This window comes from Acipenser ruthenus, chromosome 26 (genome assembly GCF_902713425.1).
Source record: "Acipenser ruthenus chromosome 26, fAciRut3.2 maternal haplotype, whole genome shotgun sequence".
NCBI classification, from domain to species: Eukaryota; Metazoa; Chordata; class Actinopteri; order Acipenseriformes; family Acipenseridae; genus Acipenser; species Acipenser ruthenus.
The window spans coordinates 16,083,383-16,105,568 of record NC_081214.1 but is presented as its reverse complement, the minus strand read 5'-3'; the positions used below and the strand labels follow the sequence as shown (position 1 = coordinate 16,105,568).

At 38.5% G+C, this 22,186-nt stretch overlaps 1 protein-coding gene across 4 annotated transcripts in view; it reads right to left on the bottom strand.

Annotated features, from left to right (window-relative positions):
• LOC117430682 (diacylglycerol kinase delta-like) overlaps positions 1-22,186 on the bottom strand; it is a 115,891-nt gene that overhangs the window by 37,739 nt on the left and 55,966 nt on the right. The window contains exon 1 of one of the 4 annotated variants that reach the window (XM_059000613.1): positions 7,727-7,987. The exons of the other annotated variants lie outside the window; for them this stretch is intronic. Coding sequence (XP_058856596.1) covers positions 7,727-7,870 — 144 coding nt within the window. The 5' untranslated portion in view covers positions 7,871-7,987. Of the gene's footprint in view, positions 1-7,726; positions 7,988-22,186 lie in introns of those variants that run through there. 4 annotated transcript variants of the gene reach the window in all.

The following is a 22,186-nucleotide window of genomic DNA, read 5'->3' as shown; positions in this document are numbered from 1 at the left end:
TAAAGGTGCAGTGCTTTACTGTAGCTCAGTTGAAACTTGTCAATCTGCAGACAAAACTACATTTAGAGAATGTAAACAAATTGGACGGTCAATAAAGTGTGGTTTCTGGTTAAGGGTGCTCTGATAGAAAGGTAAGGAAACAGGCGTCCTGGTATTTTACATTCCAATATGTTAACCAGTAAGAACCAGTAAATGTGAGTTCTAATTTGCAATGCGACTGAAGTACCTCAGTGCTAAAGAATCTTGCCCTCTCTCTTTCTGTGCTGCAGTGCTTCCTCTGGAGGTTAATGGAGATGTGCCTGAAGACAGCTTGCCTACATTTTGCAAGCAGATTTATAAATCCCTGCTGAGAATCTATCTACTGCTTCTGCTAAGCTTCACTTACCATTTCAGTAAAGCCGCATCAAACTGTGCTGGAGTGTTTGGATAGCGCAGCAGTTTGTCATTCAGGCCATCAAGCAGAGCCACACTTGGGGAATCGTTATTATTGCTGGCCATGTTATTTCAGCTCAGCAGAGCAACACCATCTCCACACAGGACATGTTGCACATTGTCATTTATTTAATTCCTGCCTATATAGAACAACTATGCATTTGAAATCTATTACAAAGCTTACCTTAACATGAACATAGCTTATGTGCTATGTTTCTAAAATGGCAGATTTATTTACCATTACATACATGATGTAATAAATAAATAAGACTTTAAATACTACACAATTGGTTACTATTTGTACTATGAATAATGTATACAATAATCTAGTCCAAAATGATTACCCCCCAAACCGCCCCCCGATCAGCCCTACCTTACATTGTAATGCATTTAAAAAAAAGCCTACTATTATTCTAATGAAGTGCAATTTGCAGTCATGATAAATTCAGTTAGACAGCATTCTCAATATAGTATTTCCCTTATAACACAAGAACAGATACAAAAGAGAGGAGGCCATTTAACCCATCAGTGCGTGTCCGGTTCCTACTTGTCTGGTTTGCACTCATCCCAGTGATTCAGTAGCAGCAGCAACATGGCTTGATAACCTATTCCAAACCCTCAGCACTCTCTGTGACTTCATAACTCGTACCTTGTACTGTATCTCTGGGGTTAGTGTAGTTGCTGTTCGCTAGACTCTCTCCCAAGCAATGCTGTAGTGAAGGAACCAGAACTGAACACAGTATTTTAATTATAAGTACCTCCCATTTGGAATTTGAATTGAATTTGTGACTAAATGACATTGTTGCGTTTGTTAGTATACAACAGGTTTTCATGATGCCCCGAGGTTAAAGATACAACATTTGTATATGTGCAATGCATGAACCTTTGTCATGACAGGCTTTATATTTGATAAGTTGACAAGCAGCAACAGAAACAAAGGATTGCACTTTTTATTCTCCAATTGCAAATCTCATTTGTTTGCAAATGTCACTACATTCATTTAATGATCACTTTATCTGCATACAAATGAAGCATAAACATAGATCACATACAATATTCAGTTTCATAAATAATGCATATGTTGGAAACAAAAAGTGTGTTCCATGCTGATATCTAAAAACTTCCAAAATATTACAATTTTAGAAAAAGTACAATTTTGCAGCATTGGTTTTATATTTTAAAAAGACATATTTTAAAAAGACGATTTTTTTTTTTCAAATACTGTGAAAAAATACTTAAAAAGATTAAAAACTTTTAACAAATATACTCGGCTCCTTTTGTTATACTGCAAGCTTTTCTAAAACAATTTCTTATCCATTAGCGTCAGAACAACACTGATTACTTGCAGTTTTGTGTCACACCTTTCCTGTGTCTCTGTGCAGTAAAGTACAGGCAGTGCGAATAGTAATAAAACTATACAGCTTTGCCCTTTGGAAGCAGAGCAATGTGGAGGCATTTATTGCTGCTTTTTACTATCTTAAGAACGCTAACGCATAATCGTCTCATTGAGTGAAAAGCTATTAGGTTAATTACACGTCAGTAGGGCCAGCAGCCAGAAGACACTGTGTGACTTCTTATATCAACAATGCAAGGAGTCTCCAAATGTCCTGCATTTGCTGAATAAAATACTTATTTCAAACATCATCTTGTCTGTACTGATGAATTCACGTTCATGTGAAACAATTTTTATATAGTGGAGATTTGGAACAAGCTCGTGCCTTGCCAGTGCACCATTGTGTGCCCAAGGTTGAATACCTTTACTGACACCCAATACTTCAGAACCGGAGAGCCCCCAGCCAGCTCTGTGGTTCAGCTGTGAGGCAGCATCCACCAGATGGGTCCAATTCCTACCCAATCGTATCACTGAGCACTACGATGGAAACAACACGGCAGAAAGGACACAAAGTGCTGGCAACGGAAATAAAAAGCGATCGGTTTATCCCGTGTATTTAAGATAAAACTAAAACCTTAAACTATGTTGTTAGCTTGAAGTGCTGGGAAGTGGATCAGGGTATCAAGACTTCATTTACATATTTTTTCCTCATTTGAAAAACACTTTGAGACCCAGGCTGTCCTTTGTTACTGTTGCAGGCCTAGCTGCTTTTGCTCTGCAGCTAGGATAAAACCATTATTTAGTTATTGTTCCTATAATATTAACTGTTACTACTTCCCCTGGTTTATTCCACACATCTAACACTAAAAGTGTGTTTCCTCCTTTCTTTTGCCCTCAGCTCTTGGCATGACTTCTGTATTCTACACTTTTGGCAATGTAACCTAACATGCAATTATGTTCTTCTTATATGCATTGCTAATGTATGTTTCGCTTACATTAAATAGGCTTGGAGGAATACAGTTGTGGCTATTATAATACATTATTGCTGGTCACTAAGGTGATAGCATGTATTAAACAAACTGTATCTGATACTAACTGGAGGGCCCAGAAGAAGGCCTGGGCTGAGTTCAGTAAAGATACGATTCGATTTTGCGTATATCTCATCGTTGAGTGTTTACAGTGATAATCCCGAATACATTCTGCTCCTTATTCACATCTCTGCATTTAATGCAGAACACTAATAAATTATTTGAGATGATATCCTACTGAAAGCGTCATTACAAAGAACTAAACAGCCTTTTCTTCCTTGCATTAACTAATTCCTGTAGATAAACACGAGCATTAACTAATTCCTGCAGATAAACACGAGCGCTCCACAATACAACGTTAATTGTCTTGGCAAATCTTTGAGCAATAAAAACTGGAACAACACGTTATGTAATTGTATCTGAAAATACGAAACGTATATAGTAGTTCATCATTATGAAAATACTCCTTAAAGCCACATGTTCCTGGATTGACCATCTGCAAGGAATGCATTAGATATGTTAACACAGACACTGATTTCTATCTCACAAGGAAGGAGTTATCATTTTCAGTAAAAGATCTGAATCTCAGTCAGGTTTACCTGGATTCCTCAAACATTGTCTTAAACAACAGCCTTGCTATAAAAAAACACCTTAATATCACAGTACAATAAGGAGGGTGTGTAGTGGTACACTTCCATGCCATGACAGCTAAGGGGCAGTAAACAAAACAGGGTGAGTTTTTATTTAGAAGGCGTTTTATCTTTTGACCTCTTGCAAGATGGCTGACTTGCAGACAAACATTATCTTTCTAGGCTAAAGATTCAGTTCATAGCTTATTACTTTAGGTCCTCGGATTAGACTGGTTGCTGTCTCCAGGGGCACATGTCCTTTTGGTCATGTAGTGACTGGAATTGAACACAGTAGTGTACCTGTAAGTGTGATCTCACCCGTGCATTTTACAAGCTCGTCAGAGCCTCCTCTGATTTGGCTATGTACCCAAGCATTCTCTTTGACTTTTTGATTGTCTGGTTAACGCATATTCCCACCAGGGGGCATAGTTTGTATGTCTAATGAACTGTCAGTCTGTCACATCTACATTGTACCACATATTTAGGGAACTGCTTGTCCAATTAAGTTGTAACTTGCAAATATTCTTCAGCACAAGCTATTGAGAGGCATATGAAAGCATCTGTCAGTATGTCAAACTCAATTTTTTACATTTATAAATTTATGGACAGGGGTTAATTTGTGTCGGATCGCAGCGGACCCCATATAGTTTGCAAATTAACTTTATATACATGTGCACTAAAAATGCTTTCCTGTTCTGTGAATTGAATGACAAAAGTGTACTTTAACAATATGTTTTAGGATGCGACATCTATGAGTAAGAAAATGTACAAATGAAACAGTGAAGCGCCAAAACATTAGCACTCTTAACAACAACACTGTCATTGCTCCTGTTCATTAGATTAGTTGGCCCACCATTGGTATTGTTCAAACCTGGAGATTATGTTAAAACATGGCTAGGCAAAGGTCAGCATGCAGCTACTGACACCAACAGTAAGGCACGAAACCCTGATACACCAATGAGATAAAAACATGAAGCATATATGGAAACTACTGTAAATTAAGGTCAGTACATTAGGTCTAGAAACAAAAAAACTTGTTCTCTTGTTGCTGGTACAGGAGCTCGAATTTTTAATTTACAACCGTGGCAGGGGATGAATATCACTGACATTTTTTAAAAATGTTTCATATAAAAAGAAAAACTAAAGCCTGTAAGTCAAAGCACTATTACAGTACATTTTGTAACCTTCCGGTGATAAGAAGAACATAAGAAAGTTTCAAGAACATGAAAAGGCCATTCAGCCCATCAAGGCTCATCCCTTGTCAGCACACCATTCTCCCCTACTGGAGCAAACGAGTTTAAAATCTAGTCTTTTTTTTTAAATGTTCCCAGTGTTCTAGATCCTACTACTTCACATGGTAGGCTATTCCATGCATTTATAACTCTCTGTGTAAACAAGTGCTTCCTACCTTCTGTCCTAAACTCACTTTAAAGTAAATGCTGTGTTTTAATTCACATTACTGCACTTCTAATTCACATTACTGCACTTTTACCACGTTAACCACAGTAAACTTTTACAAGAGACCAAACAGTGCCACCAGGTTTCAGCTGTTTGTATAAGCGACAGGTTCAAATGATTACCCAGAAAGGATCTCTGGGATTTTAAACTGTTCAGTCACGCCCAGGTGGCAACAGAAGCATTTAACAAACTAACAAACAAAAGACAACCTGGATGGTAACTCAACTAAATGAACACATTGACTGCTCAGTTTCACATAGGGGCCTATTGGAGGCAAGCTCAGAGGCAAATGTTCTGAAATGCAACTCTCAAATACTGTCATAACAAATCATAATCGAAACTGATCCACATTAGAGATCTGGCTCAAAACATACCACAAACATATGTATTATGTTTATAATAGCATTAATACTGTCCACGGTGTTCTCTACCTGTAGATAACTTATCTTCAGCTATGGACACCTAAATGTTGCTGGGGTCAGTTTTCTGGTGGGTAATGGCCACTGTGTCATTAAGTCTCAATTATACAACTACAGCCAAAGGTTTTGCATCACCTATAATTTTAGGATTGAGACAGAATAAAAAAAACAAAATATATGAACATAATTTAGATCTTTTGTTTAACATCATGTAATCAAATCAACTACCAAATGATATTGCAAAAGTCTACCGGAAGCCATAATAGTAGTACAGTGTTTCATGTTAGATTTCGAAATGTCACATTTTTCAATTTATGTTAAGTATATGGAAACTACGAAGCAGTATGTAATTCAATATGTTAACATGACATTATTCAGCAGGTTTCATTTGACTTTATGAATGAAGCTAAATTAGTTCATTCTATAGGGTGATGCAAAAAATTTTGGCAGAAACTGTATTTCCAAGACATGTTTTTTCCAGCTAAACGTTGATTGAATTGGTCTTTAGCATTCTAGACAGGCAAACAATCAACAGCTACGTGTCAACCAGCTAGAAAAGGGTTTTGTTCATTACAGGGGCACCCCTCAATTGAATATAATGTGTTTGCATAGCCCAGACTGTTAAATAAAAACAAACGGTCCTTTTGCTCAGCAGATATCGGCAGGTTTCACACTCTCCTTTTCAATTTTATACTAAAACTATACCCTTTTGACAATCCCAAACTATTCAAAAGGGTATCCCATAAAACGAACAAGGGCTGTTTTAATCATTTGTAAGCCTGCAGTGCACAATCTATTTACTGTTCTTCCTGTTTGTAGTGAGGTAGCCATGGAGATATGATGTCTGAGGTCACACACTTTAGTTCGGGATTATGCATACAGGTCCTAAGGCGGCTTAGATCCCATCGCAAGTGTAAACAGGTGGCCCAACTGATACGAATCTTTAAATCCAATTGACTGCAAGGCGGCTCAGGTCAGACTTGTAACGCACTATAAATAAGTACAAAACAACACATGCTGGGGAACCATTGTGAGGAATTCCACCACAGTCAATATTTCAGCCCCACTGTACTTGTTTGAAGCTGCTCTTGTTTAGTTTGCTTTACCCAGCCCTGAGCTTGTTTTAATTGTACACGCTCTAGGATGCTTCAACACAATTGCTGTACTATATAAGTGAAAGCTGTTCTCAGTGTTGTTTTAAGTGACCATTTCAACTGGAACAGAAGACTGCAAAGCGGCTCCCACAGGAGGGACTTATACTGAGGCATGTTAGCAAACCTTAGTTTTTTGGGGTTTTTTTACCTCAGAAGCAGGATATTTCTGTTTCAATGCTGGCTAGGTTACAGAGTAAGCATACTTAAAGATGCATTTGCACAGAGACACAGAAAAAGCAGACATGAATGTGTCTTATTTCTGAATTCTAGCCCACATTGTTCACAGTGCAATTGACAATGATGAGCGTATCGCTGCATTCAAGTCCAGACCCGCCTATACTCTTCCATGCCTCATTTAGCTTGCCCAGGTCTCGTAAATCAACTGGGAAACAACTGACGTATTTTCAAGCGTTTTTCATTCTGTGTGTTGATATGTTGATAGAGTGCTGGAATGGTGCATTTGTATGACTATTTGGTCAGGTATTTCTTTTATTATAGCACAGTGTAAATGCCCATGCTAAAGCTAGACAATGTGGGGCAAGCCTGTGTTTCTCATGTTTCTCACTCCTGGTGGCCTGGGTTCAACCTGGTGGCCAAGTGGGCATCAGGTGATGCCAGCACAGACAGGTCAGGATTGGGCTGAGCTTGCAGAGCTGTGAGGGGAAGCTCATGGGATGCTTGTAGCCAGTTCCATTGATCCACACATTTCATTGACACAGAATGTGCAAGTACCAAATAATAATAATAAAAAAGGCTTAAAAACTCAAATGAAAACATACAGGCCTATACTGTGTTAGTTACCTTTCAATGCAGAAAAAACCTAAACCCATCAAATGTTAAGTAGCCGTAGCCACTCTTGTGGGACTACACATTTCCATAAGAAACCCCTTCATCAAACCTGACCTTGACCCTAACCCTAACTCTGACCCGTACCGTAACCCTATCCCTAAACCTTACAGTATTTTCATAGTTAGGTAATAAATTGTATTATATGGACAGAATTAAAGAACAATACATTATACACAAATGCTATATCATTTAGAGTAGGTTCTAAAACAAACCAAATCAAAAGCAAAACTATCAAAAGCCTTATTTCAACTTTGGGTCATATCAACTGCCTTACTGTAAAACATATTCGACAAAAGAAAATATTTTACTACATGACAGCATGGAGCAAGCTGAAAGAACCCTGTCCATCCCAGCCCATCTTTTGTTATCAAAGAAACATCAGCAGTCCTTACCCCAGCTAAAGAAACAAAACTCATTTCCAAACCTCTTTCTCAGGCACACTGGTGTAGGCCTCCAGAAACTCCAAACTGTCGTGTCTTCTTAGCCTCATCCCGGCTCCGTCTCGAGATCCTTGTGAAATGTTTAATTGAGAAACTCTGTAGTTGTTTGGTGTGTAGTTTAAAGGCATGACACTACATTACTGATGCGAGGCTTTCGCGTAATATCTCACACTAAGCCCACAGGTGTGCAATAGATACCGTGATAGCTAGTCTGCCAATAGAACTACCAATGCAAATAAACTCCCTCCTCTTCCATTCTTTCAAAAGATACAGGTCAAGGAAATGAGCCAGATAAGCTCTGAGGGCGGGGCTGCAGTTATAAATAGAACAGGGGGTGGACTTGGGTAACCCGCTGAGCCAGAAAACCAGAGGAAGCACAAAAGCAATTGCAAGGAGAGGCAGAAGGCTGAAGTAATGGGACACTTTGCATACCTTTAGGGACTTGATAAAAATAGGTACTGGGCTATTTTTAGAAGAGTGCAAGAAGAAGATATGCTTAAATAGGACAATTCCATTTTTTCACAATGCATACACTGGAGTCTAAACCATCTTTTATACTCTGAATATGACTCAAAGCATATCCCAAATGATTTAAATAACAAACTGCCAATGTCAATGCAAAGGGTGATCAAATGCAGGATACCTGTTCCCAAGACAACATCTTTGTTACAGTGTTATTAACACAAACTTGAATGTAAGAAATGCTACAGCCGGAGAATTGATTCCTAGAATAATACAATACAAACGTTCTATAGTTCTTCTGTAGGCAACACAGAGTGATGTCAAAAAAGTAGGTATTAAGCCTAGATTAAAAGGAATTACAGAATTCAGACTCTGTGGAATCAATCAAACGAAAACAGAAGTCAATTCCTAAAGTGTGAATTTACTCAATAACCTGTGCTAAAATATGTGATATGAAACTTGAATGATCAAATATATACTGTATTACAACCATATATCCATTGGAAAGTTGTGTATTTTATGGCATAAAAAGTATGATAACCAGAGCAGAATCCTGGCAAAGATGACGGCCACGAACAACCAATCAAAACTTTGAACTGCTATCCAACTTGAACCAGGGTTTGTTCCAGGATTTTCAAGCTTGTGGTCGAAGTGACCAACTTTTACAGGGTCAGACAACATTAACACTTAAAAGATGCTTTTATACATTACTAATCAGCATTACAGAATGATGATTCAGGCTATGCTGCAGCATTACAGAATGATGATTCAGCCTATGCTGTCCAAAACATCCTCTAACCAAACACTGCATTGTTTTTGTCTATAATAGTACAATTTCTAAAAAACTGACTACAGAACTGGTTGGGTTAGATCTGGTCTGAGGGGTCCAGAGGAATGCTTCTAAGTGTTTAGGTGGGACTGGTGCACTACTCCACTACTGTAAAAGTGTCTATTATTGGAAGATAGCTCTGCGATTGTGATTTGCAGGGACACATGCACAATGCAGGATGATTACATATCCACTGTCAGCAGCTGATTGTATTGCCATCAAGAGACTTGGCCTACTTGGAAAACAAGGTCAAAGAAAGCAGTGCTATGAACACGTTGAAAATGCAATAGCGAAAGAGCACTCTATCACTGGGCTTTGAGCACTTTGGGTCTCTGACCAAGGTTTTGAAGTGTTGTAAGAACTGTAAAGTTGTTCAAGATAGTTTTTTGCTTGCTGGAGGAAAACACATGCCATAAAATGCCTATGAAATTATTTTGTAGCCATATCATTTTATTTGATTTATGATCCATAAATCAGTTCATTGCTGAATAAAAATGTCTAAAAACCAGCACAGATACCAGCTCTGAACAGCCCTCATCATTGCAGACGTAGTGGATTCGTAAGTCCTTATCACTGGTTCATGACCATGCCATTTATCAACATGTACCTAATACAATAAGAATTACTAAGTGTCATGACAATTTGTTATGTGATTATCCAGATATATGATCAAATGTAAGTGCTGTACATACGACCACCATGTGTGACATACGGGTGTACCAGTGTCTCCACTATATCCACTTCGCAGAGCGTTTCATCTCCAGCGGGGGATATTAATGACAAAGTTTGTATACTCAGCTATGATAATGTTTCCGGTCCTGAACCATGGGACCAGTGAACTGTCTAGACCTAGGTTGACTCAAAGAAGAATCCTTCTTGTAAACAATGCTGAATAAAGTTAGCTGCTCTGTGCATTAACCCTTCTCACTCCCTGCAGGATAAGCCCTGTGACACTCAATAGATACCGTTCTGCAGAACTCAAAGTTGTCAGTGCCAAGGAGAGAGATCAATAGTGTATTTTCAATGAGGCTTAGAGGTAAGAACTGTACCCTGAGCTAATAATCCGAAACTATTAATCTATTACATCTGCAGCCTATCTCTGGTTTCATATCTCATTAACATTAAGAGTCCTGAAGACACCCAATGTTCCAGGTGACTTGGTAGAGACCAAGTAATAAAACAGAAGCTGGCTATGATTTAGTGTGGCATGCTATCAATATCAATCAAAACTCAAGATCCTCGGAGGCTGCCAGACACAATCAGGTGGCAGCTGTTAAATCACTAGGGTTTTTTGTGGAGTTCTAAAAATATAGAAAGGTGAATGTTCACTGATTCTGCTATTCTAAAGCCTGTGGAACCTGTAACAGGGAAGTTAGTGCCCGTTTTAAAGACTACATTATTAAGGGAATCTGGAAAGTGCTGGAGGGTATACCTGGAATTGATGCAAACAGGGTGAGGCGTGGCAACACAGCAAATCTCTTGTCATGAATATATTAGTATGCACGAGACAATAAAAAAACCAACACATATCTCCTGTCACGGCTATAAACGCAAAATTAGAGCATTTCAGTATGAAGAAAAAAACGGAGGTCCATGAAGTGTATCAACAGCATGTTGAAAAGTACAGAATGAGAAATGGCAAGCAGTAGTTTAATGAAGAGTGGGGTAGAGTGGTGGTGCCATTTTATAAACGCAGTCACACACTCCAGGGTGTTCAAATATGGCTGTTTAACACCTGGGCATGTGTTGTATTAATGAAGAGGCGGGAAACTGGATTTTAATTCCAGAGCCACGTCGACACTCAATCTCATCTCATTCCAATATCAAACTACTATCAGCCCTCTAGTAAAGTCTACGAGATCTGCTGCCTTGCCTATCACGAGTGGAACTGATCTAGGATTATAGGATTCTTTTAGCCGGGTCCATTTACACAACAGTGTGTGCTGCATATCAAATCTCTGGCTACTGTGTTGCCAGGAATACTCCAGCAGTCCTTTTGAACTGACTCTGGGAAACAAAAAAGCAGTAGGTTATACAGCATCATATACTGACTGGGGTTGCCTAGGTAACCTTACTATTACCACAAATACACATTGGCTACTATTATTCCACCTACCTCCGTCCTCTATCATTATCACCCTACATAAACTGCATTGCAGGCTTAAGTAATGCAAGAAACTCCCAAAAGGTGTATCCAGTTTTTGGCACAAAGAACGATTTACCCCATACAGCACCTTTCTGCGTTGCCATGCCTTAAAATTTCCCAGAAAGGCCCATTTCTGTTACATCACCATGCAAATCAAGGGCAAAGGAGGAGCTGTTATTTAAATGAGCTCAAATAAAACAGCTGGCAACGTCTTTACGGAAATGCCACTCCATTCATATATAATCGTTTGCAGAGGCAGTCTTGCATTCTCACGCGGAACAATGGAACATCTCGTATCCAGCCTGAAGCAGCAGTGATGTAATCCTCTGCATCATTCCGGAATGACATTCTAATGATCTTGAAGGTTAATAGCAATCTCTGGGTCTGAACACACCTGGTTTGGATCCTCTTTCTCTCTCCCGGTACAATTTACATTTAACTGCTGGCAATACTGCCAGCAATATTGCTTTCAAAAGCTGTACAATAGAAAGGTTGCAGGCAAATAATTGTCAGAATAAAAGCTGGCAAGTGTTGCCAGTATAAACTGGCATCAGCTTATTAACTGCAGGCTATATAAAGGGATTGTGTATCCCGGTATTTCAGATCACAGTGGCTGAAATCAGGCTTCGACAGGGAATCCCAGAAACGTATACATTTGGTTGTCAAAACTCTTTGTTATGTAAATGCACTAGGATCTGCTTTGAATTGCACAGGTGGCACGTAAGAAATAATATGAGTTTATTAAAACTGGTGAGTCCATGAACAATTGTGCATAGATTAATGTCTCAAATTCTGTTATTATTTTGTTATGATTTGTCTAGTCCTGTAGAGAATTTAAGAAATAATGGCCACAAATTCATAAACAATTCAAGTCGGACACCATAGAAATAGCAGCTAAAGCATTGGAATTCATAGCACTTTACTGCCATTATTTGAGGTGTCACTGATTTTCTATATAAATTAAAACAGGTTAGAGGTAGTAGTACTCTGTGAGTCCACAAGGGGGCGACAGCAGCACTGAGATGACACTGCCAGTGGTGCAGTCATTTGTATTATCCAGCCCTCCTGCCAGAATCCTTTACTGCCCCATGCTGTCTGGTCCTTTGAGACACAGTGAAACATAAAAGTCTATCTGGAGAAAGACACAGATGAACTTTTTATTTGGAACCAAAATGGCTCATTGCATAAATATACTTTACACAATGTGTTGTGCTATAATTACAAAATTGTCTATTCATATTTCACAAATTGTGCAACATATCTTCAGCAAGCCTTTCAACAGGATAATAAAAATGGCAATTCTTAAATATAAGCACCACATTCAGACTGAATCAATATTAGCGAGTAAAACTGGTTTTGTATACATATTCTGTATATGCAGTATATAAAAATATATCAAAAAACATACTGTGTAATATGTCAAATGAATTGTCTTAGCGGAGAGCTGTTTTTTTGTAGCTCTTTAAAAAACATACCACATGCCAAGAAGAATCTAACCACCACCCCCCCTCCCCCGGACAAACTCTGCCCCCCCTGCTGGCAATTATTATTATTAATATTATTTATTTCTTAGCAGACGCCCTTATCCAGGGCGACTTACAATTGTTACGTTATTTTTACATACAATTACCCATTTATACAGTTGGGTTTTTACTGGAGCAATCTAGGTAAAGTACCTTGCTCAAGGGTACAACAGCAGTGTCCCCAACCAGGGATTGAACCCACAACCCTCCGGTCAAGAGTCCAGAGCCGTAACCACTACTCCACACTGCTGCAATCCACTGTACATTTCACTTACTGAAACTCTTTTACCATGTCGGTCTGCATTAAACCAACTCAGAGAAGCCAACAAACAAACAAGATTCTCATTGGAAAATGTTTTATTCTTTGAAGTATTTTACATATATCATTGGTGCAGCATGTAAACATCTCAACATCAAATAAAAAGGGTGCCTTTCCATTATAACCCTTACAGCAGTAAATGTACATGGCTCTTCAGAGCTTTCAGTTTATGATGCATTAAACACGGTTTTTAATATGCTTTATCATACCTCTCTGGGCTTTATAACGCTTACAAATGCATTAGCATGCTATATTTTACAACACTTTCTATGCTTTTACTATGGTCATTTTCTATAAGAGAATGAAAAGCACACTAGTTAGTTATTGGTTGAGGGTCCATCTGTCGTGTGGTATATAGTACTAAGATAGAAGCACAAAATAAACTTAACAAATGTAACCCTATTGACTGTTTCATAGTTATGGATGAAAGGACAGAAGCATAAGCATGGTGAACCACAGTAAGTTCATTGTGCAATCAGAGGTAATGCATTGTAACCCTACTTCAGACAATGATGTTATTTAAGGTGCAACACTCACCACAATGATAAAACTGCACAGCTGATATACAAAAGTGGGAATTCAGACCAGTGCCTGCTATTTCCGGGGGTGCTAGCGCATGCAGGCTAAAGATAGGAGAATGGAAACTATTTTCACACAGGTGGCACAGGCCCTGCCTGCGCTGATCTGAATATCCAGACACATACAGGGTCACAGAGCTCTGATACACACCACTCATACATTGCTGAAGACGTGACTGGAAGGATATGTGCCAGGTCCACCCTCGCATCACTTGCTTCAACTAAAACTCAAATGCTGAGGACTGAATTGATTCAGAGCTTTGGTATACACTTCATAAAGCCTCTCGACTAGAGAGCTTGCGGTTCTGCCCAGCCCTTGCCTTTCCATTCAGTTTAATGGCTTGAGAAACCAATTCACTGCGCCGTGGGTATAGATCTGCAGCTCCTTATAACATTTTACAACTGTATTTTTGCAGTTTTCCCACGCTTTTACCATGGTTATACTTTTTTTCACAACACTTTACTGCACTTGGTTGTGCTTTTACTGTGGTAGCCTTTTATAAGGGGCTATGCAGGGCTTTTAAACTATCTGAGATGCTAATGTTTTATGAATATTATTATGACTATCATTTTCTTATTTTCATATATACGTTATATTCCTGTTCGTTAACAAAAATTGTCTATCCCTTCTTTTCATCAGCCACTGACATTCCCGTTTCCCTTCAGCACAATTGTACCATGTTCAGTTTTCTATCTATGTATCTATTTTCAAATGCCAGAACTGTTTTTCAAAGTTACGGCAGTGCAACTTGTTCACACAAACTGTTTTAAAAAGTCTAAATATTAAATTAGAAAATCCTAAACGAAGGGGTTATCAAAGTACCATAGCATTTGTATTTGTAATAATGATGAATTATTATTATTAGTAGTAGTAGTAGTAGTTGTAGGACTATTGTTAGAGGCTTTGTAATCTAGACAAGTGTCTGCCTACATGAATTAGGAAGTGGATGCTATTTTTAAAACAGGTATTTTTTTCAATGTAAAAAAGGTGACATGTTTGCCCCAATGTCTGGTTGTATATCATATAATTTCTTAATTGAAAACTGCAATTAAACTGTAACCCTGGGGATAAGTCTCTGCCTCAATCAGTAGCTACTTAACCATGCCACTTTGCATGGTGATTCCTCAGCTCTCCCCTGTCATTCCACAGCTATAACTGAGCTTCACATTGCTTGTCTGTTTGCTATGTTTTCACTATACCGTGGTATATTGCCTGCTGTAATGGACACCAAAGTAAGACATGAGATCTGTATTAATGAGAGCTGACTGTATTAATTCAATTGTATTTGCATTAATTGATCATCTTTTTAAAGGAGACTAGAGTAAACTGCTTAGATTGCAGATGTCTCTGTCTTGAAAGGAGATGGTCGAAACCTCCGCTACCTTTAGCGCTTCACCAAAATAAAAACCTCCAAAATAACAGCTGTTTACTGCACTGGAGCTAACGGCAATCCAGAGACATCCTTGATGGCTGTCTGAAGGGATTTTCCTAGTTCTACCGGCTGTCTGATGTGTGGTTTGTCAAACGTCATTATGGGTTGCTATGGCAACATTGAACGTTACAACATCCCTATAGGGAGCAAGCTGGCATTAAGGTATTCAGTTAAGCATCGGTTGAAGAAAGGTGAATATTGTGGTGATTTACAGAGGCTGTATAAAAACACCTGCCATAACACAGTAAATCATATGCAGAGTTAGCATGAGCAGCCACACATGTCTGTCCTCAAGTTGTTTTTGTTCATTTTTATACTATTTCACCCCCAAATAACTCCTGTTTCTCTCCACAATGTAGTGTCCAGTTATGTTCTCACAACAGCTCAGGAGAACTGACAGTCAGCAGGCGTCACTGCCAAGCCTATGGCCTTTTTACACCCAGGAGCTCCTCTGTCAGCAAGCTCTCAAACTGTAGAACAGCACTGCAGGTGCCTGGCCAGTAGGGGTCACTGTAGTAAGGTGAAATTATTCAGTCCCTGTGGAAACCCCAGTGAAGATCTTGCACAGCTGCGAACACAGATACAGAATACGGATACAGACTATTGTCCTCCTGGGTGTAAAGAGGCAGTTGGCTTGGTCATGGGAGGATGACCACTGACCTTCAGTTCTCCTGAGCTGTTGTGGGGAATTGCTGTGGTTGGAAACGTAATTGTAAACTCTAAATTTGGGGGAAAATTGGGGCTAAAATAATTAGACAGGTACCAGATTAAAGACCACAGCATTACCACAAATTGCACCCCAACGGATGTCAACTATTGCTCTGTGATTCAGTTGCACTGGTATGGTATTAACTGCCATTGATTACCAGTGCATTGGTTCATAATGCAGTATATAAATGCAGCTATGAGAATGTTACCACAGTTCCTTATTGTACCCCAGTAGCAGGTACCATTGCAGCACACTACAGCACCTTGCATTGCCATCACAGTGCCAATGCTTTACCATTCAAAATGGGTTGCTGAGGGTGTGTTGGAGTTTCACAGAAACAAATGCATGAACAAAGCAGTATGGTCTTTATGACATTACAGTCAATGCTCTAGCACCTTCTGACGATAAGAGCTGTTGATAAACAACTTGGGCTTTGAGGACAAGCAGATCAAAAAAAAAAAAAAAAAAGATGCTCTGAAATGCGTAGGTAGAGTTAATCGGAAAACCACATCCCTTCTGAAAGCTGTGTGTTTTATTAATAGAATATACATATATATATATATATATATATATATATATATATATATATATATATATATATATATATATTCTATTAATAAAGCACAGGCTGCATATAGAAACAATATAATACCTGTATTGGGCATGCTGAGTACTGTATGCTCAATATGCTGATTGCTTTCACTTAAAGCAATTGTAACAAACAACCTGATTTAGCTACTCAAATATGCCTTTTCTCTGGAAATCTGTGGAATAACTGATCTTATAAAGGCCCTAGTATAGCCGATAATATGTCATTAGTTGCCTGTTAATAATGTTCAGAATTGCTCGCTGCATTCATTTCTTTTACAGTGTTTATATGAAAGACAGAATCAAACCTATTCATAATCAGTCCTTTTCTTACAGTGCTCAGGCTTGCTGCTTCGGCCATGAGTGGTCATGACAAGGTGCATTGTGCCTGTGCCACGATTCTGCAGCCTTGTGCAAAATTGTTCTGTACGTTTAACCCTTGGTGATCCAGAGATGTACAGAGCAGAGCAGTGGTATCACAGTGAAGTCACAGTTTACCTGTGAATATCTGCTCTTCACTGAATTTTTCTTAAACAAGACTGAATATCAGGGAAAGCTTTTAAAAAAGACATTTGTGGATACATTTAAAGAAATTGTAGCAAACAAAATAATTCCATCAATCTTACCCAATTTGCACTTCCATCAGCTGCATACAGTATATGTCAAATGTGCAGCTTTGAAAGAAACACATGGCTTAGCAAACATGTACTTTCATTTTACTACATCAAGTTAAAGAAAGTCTTCAGTTTGCTTTCTAGGAAGTCTGTTACCGTTTTACTTTTACTTACTTCCAGGTGAAATGACCCAGGAAGTGCAAGACAGTCTAAAAGCATGGCTTGCAAAGAGATTTATTAATCCTTGTGTAGTACCAGATATCATTGCTAAAACATGTGTTTCTTTCAAAACTGCACATTTTAGACCTATGCAGTATCATGAATGTATGTGCATGGTGGAGACTGGACCTTAAAATGGTGGATTGACATTAGAAGAGCAGGGTGACAGTTGGCTGTATTTCAATGCTACTGTAAATACATGTGAGAAACTGGAGATTTTACTTGAGAAATATACATTCTCAATTAAATTGCCCTTTACAAGGACTCCCATAAACAACTTCTCTGTGCTCCGTCAGTGCTTAGTCATTGCTTACCCCATGACTCACTGTCTTCATGACTGGAAATGCAGCCCTCATATACTGTATGTGCAAAGGAGGTTGGCTATTTTTTGTCCACTAATTTGAATGAAAAAAAAAAAAAAAAATCAATCAAATACATATATACTCTATCGTGTGCATCTTTCCGTATTGGAAAATGTGAGATTGAGGAAGCGATGGCAATAATATATCAGGTACGATTTTATTTTGTTTAGCTCTACTTTAAAATGTCACTGGAGGCTGGAATGTGCCCTTTATCAACACAACCTTTTCATGTTTCTATACATTCCAACAGACTGCACATGCATGTTCCCAATACATGGTCTTGTTTTCTTCAATCACACATGTGTTCCACTGTTTGTACCTGCTACACTCTTCACTGACTTTGCTAGCTATTTAAACACAATCTTGTGTGATTCCGAGAGATCAGAAAATCAGAAAACTGATTGCAAAATAATCCGCTTTGCCCATATCTGTGAACTACTCAGTGGTGGATAGAGGCATGCTGAGCTGGAGAGTCCTTCATTCACAAATCCGTGCCCTGCATGCTGATTGGGACACGGTCTCCACGGCAATCGCTCAGGAAGGTCCAATGAGGAGGAAGCCACCAAGGGCGGGGGGGGGGGGGGGGGTTCTGTGCTAAAATAGCCAGATGATGTTTTGTAAGCGTGTGTGTGTGTGCTTTGTGTGCAAACAACATGGGAATGCAAGACCCAGGTTGCCAAAGAGGCAGCTCCCAGATTGGTGCATGAAAACGTCACTAGAACTGAACTCATCCAGTTAGAAATCTGCTTTGATTTTTGCAATAGTGAATCATTTACACTTCAGAAGAGACTGTAATCCTCTTCCTATGTGGAATGTAGAGGACTTCCGCAAACAGATACAAATAACTCATTTTCTGTCTCTTCCAGGAACTGAGACTATGCATCGGTTAATATCAATGAGATGCAAAAAGCTAAAATACTTCCAAAAAGACTTGACATAGAGCTACCAAAATAAGTCCAATAAATCTATGCTAATATGTATTACCATAAATTCGTAGGTCTTACATTTTACTATGTAAAAGACCAATGATTTTAAACGTGTATTTGATTGTAATCAAATATATGTATTTTGTTCTAGTTATTACAGGGCTCTAAATTGGCAACAAAAAGGGCAAGGCCAAAATGGCCTTCAATAAATTTGTAGAGAGCACCAAGGTCACTAAACTTAAGTCAAGGCCAAAGTGTACGATGTGTAATTTTGCTTCAGATTTATATGTAAAGCTAATTATTGGCCACAGAAAGAAACAACTTAATAATAACTATTTATTTATTCAGAAAATTATGTTTGTTTGTTTTTTTTTGTCAACCAACAGCCTAGCGATTGGAGCCTGCGAGGACACAGCTCCCTGTGCTGAAGCCAGGCATTGGCTTTCATCACTAACCCATGGGATTGTTTTTAATTGCCTATATTCTACTGAGTTTAAAATAAACTAAACTCTGAAATCTCGTTCCCGCGTGTAACGTACAAGAGTCGCATTTATGGATGAACTGAAAAAACAAAACTTATCTTCATCTTAAGATGTACAAATAATTATAATAAACAAGTAGAATAGTATTTCCTACCATTTTGGATTTGTTGTGGTAAAAATAAGGAAATTAGAATAAGGGGATAATGACAATTGAAACATATTCAAGTTAGTGTAAGATTACTTTTGTTATTGTTTAGGACAATTCAGGACCAGTAAGCATTTCAAAGTTCGGTTAACACCAATATTTACAAAACTAATAATTCATGTAAAATATTAAAAATGAATAAAACAACATCAGTATTATTAATAATAATAATAATAATAATAATAATAATAATAATAATAATAATAATAATAATAATAATAATACATGAAAAATCCTTACTGCTAAAAGACTAATAAGTCAATTGGTTAAACTCCTGTTAGCATTAAGCTTGCTTCACAGTCATGTATTTGTGTTTGCCTTCCAATTGTTTGTATAAAGTTATTGAATGGTCTTGTATTCAATAAGCTTTATTTGAAAACCATGAAGTGAGTTGAGCTGAGCGGTTGAAACAGTGTGTACAATGTGTGAGCTGCAGTAAAAACACTGAGAGAGTGGAATCTGCCTGCATCCAGCTGAATCATTGATACTAGTTATTTCTTCACCACACCCAAACCCCAACATTACACTAGTTCCAGAAAATATTATTTTTAAACCTCAAAGAAAACCACTTGTAAGTATCATAAACATTTCTAAACTACTGACCTGAAAAAATGATCAAGTTTTGCAATTGTTTTTTTTAACAGATTGTGCAAGGCTTTCTACTTTTCTTTCTGGGCTCTTTTCTGAGATGGCATTACTACACATGGTAGAAATCCATGTGCTTGAAAGGGTCGTGTTCATTGTTGTTTGATGCTACTTAACCACACAAATCACATCGTCATGTTACTGTTTGGACACTGCGTCCATAATGGCTGTGAATAGACATACATTTTGAGAGGTTGTGGCAATTGAGAAGGTCACCCAGGGCAAATACTAAATGGCAATTGTTATTAGTGATGAAAATTGATTAATTGCTCCTTTTGGATATTTCTATGCTACACTCACAGATTCCAGCCTTGTACTTCAAGAGGTGGCACACAGCGAACGCCACAAACAGAGTCAGTCAGAAAAGAAGCAACTGATTTCTGGTAAGGCAATCTGAAGATTCTGAGATTCTTGAAAAGGAAATACATGTTTAGTTTTTTTTTTCTTCTTCAGAAAAAAAAAATATATATCTCTTTGAGCTAATACATATATAACAAAGCATTCAGAAAAATAATCTCAATATTTCAAACTATGCAGTGTATAACTATTCAGTATATACGACCTAGAGCAGTTTGTTATTTGGCTTAGTTGGCACATTACAGTCAATTGCCTTTAAGAAATGTCTAGCGCCCAAAATGACGACTATATATCAGTCACAGTGAAGACAATGGCCGCATGTTTTTTTTTAGACTGTAAACTCTTTCAAAAAATGTATTCATGAATTTCTTTTTCAGAGGTTACTCAATGAAACTGGTTAATACCCACAACTGAGGAAACAGGTCATTTGAGATGTGAGTGCTTTGAAAGCAAGGGCGTAGGTTTGGTTTGAACATTGGTGGGGACACAATTATTTAGGGGGGCGGAGCCACGGTTGCTAGTGGGGTTCGGGGGCATGCTCACCCGGGAAAATTTTTTTTAGGAGACAGCTGTTAAATGGTCACTTGAAATGAATGCTGGACATAAATGGAGGACAATCTGATTGACATGAAGTTGGCTGGTATACACTTAAAACACTATGATAAAGTGTCCGTCCTGGAAGCTGGTTTGACATCCCTGCTATAGAATTACTAATAACCTGAATTATAACCTATCCCAGCCTTACTGTAAGCTACCAATACCCCTGCCACTACAAGCATGAGCACATGCACGCTCACGTGCTCTGCCTGCCTCTCCTATGTCTGTGCTGCTGCTCGTACCTGGGTGCATTGCTTCATTCACCTGATAAAATAATAAATTAATGCATGCCATATAGAGAGAAAATATATGGCTATGCTAACTTTATTTGCTGAGTATTACTATACAGCATTAGCCTACTATCATATCACAATGTGCCTCAAACAATAACATGTCTCAAAACTGAGTCTAACACTTTCACTGTTATATCACTAAGCCATTACAGACCTCACCTGCGACCCTGTTGCTCCACCTGCCTCTGTACTGCTTTTACCAGGCTGCACTGCTTCATTTGCCTGATAAAATGATAAATTGATGCATGCTGTTTAGAGAGAAAGTATGACTCTGCTAACTTCATTAGTAAATTATTTTTACTTTGCTATGAGAATCATTATCAACTGTGTTTATTACTTTAACGACATCTTCCTACTTACACTTTGACTTTTTGTAAAAAAAAAAAAAAAAAAAACTTCCTTACGTCCATCTTTCTTTTTTTGGCTGCCATTATGCTTTAGTCACCTAAAGCCAAATTGAAGTGATTAGATAACCTTAGTTGGTTGACGATATCAAAACATGCTCATTCTCTCTCTCTCTCTCTCTCTCTCTCTCTCTCTCTCTCTCTCTCTCTCTCTCTCTCTCTCTCACACACACATACACACAATGATTTAGCTGTAAAACAAGCTAGCTAGCCACCAAGGACGTGGGGTTAGCAGCTAGCAATGGGTCGCTAACGTAATAAACCTACTTACCTACCCATTAGGTAGGTAGGTAGGTTTATTCTCTCAAACTATGTTGCTCACGACCTGACAAACCGGCACCTGGCTTTCATTCAGTCAGTGGCTCACACTCATATCAGACTGACCGGCAAGCGGCAACTTCAGATGAGCGTCATTCCAGCCTAAGCTAGCGATTCCCAACCTTGTTTTACTCACGCCCCACTGGAATTACTTTTTATATCTGTATCTCTTTTTCTCTCTTTAATAACTCGCTGCACTCAAAGGGCGAAATCGGTAGTATCGTTTGGCACGTCACTGTTATTATTACTAGTACGTTATTATTCAAACGTTCACCGCCCCCACTGGAAAGTTTCACGGCCCCCCTGGTTGAGAACCTAGGGCCTAAGCCAATCAAATTAGCATTGTTTTTTTTTTTTTGGAGGAGGGAGGAGCAACGAGGGGATCTTGAGAGAGTTAACCCTTTGTGGAGCGGATAAAATGACTTGACAAAAGAC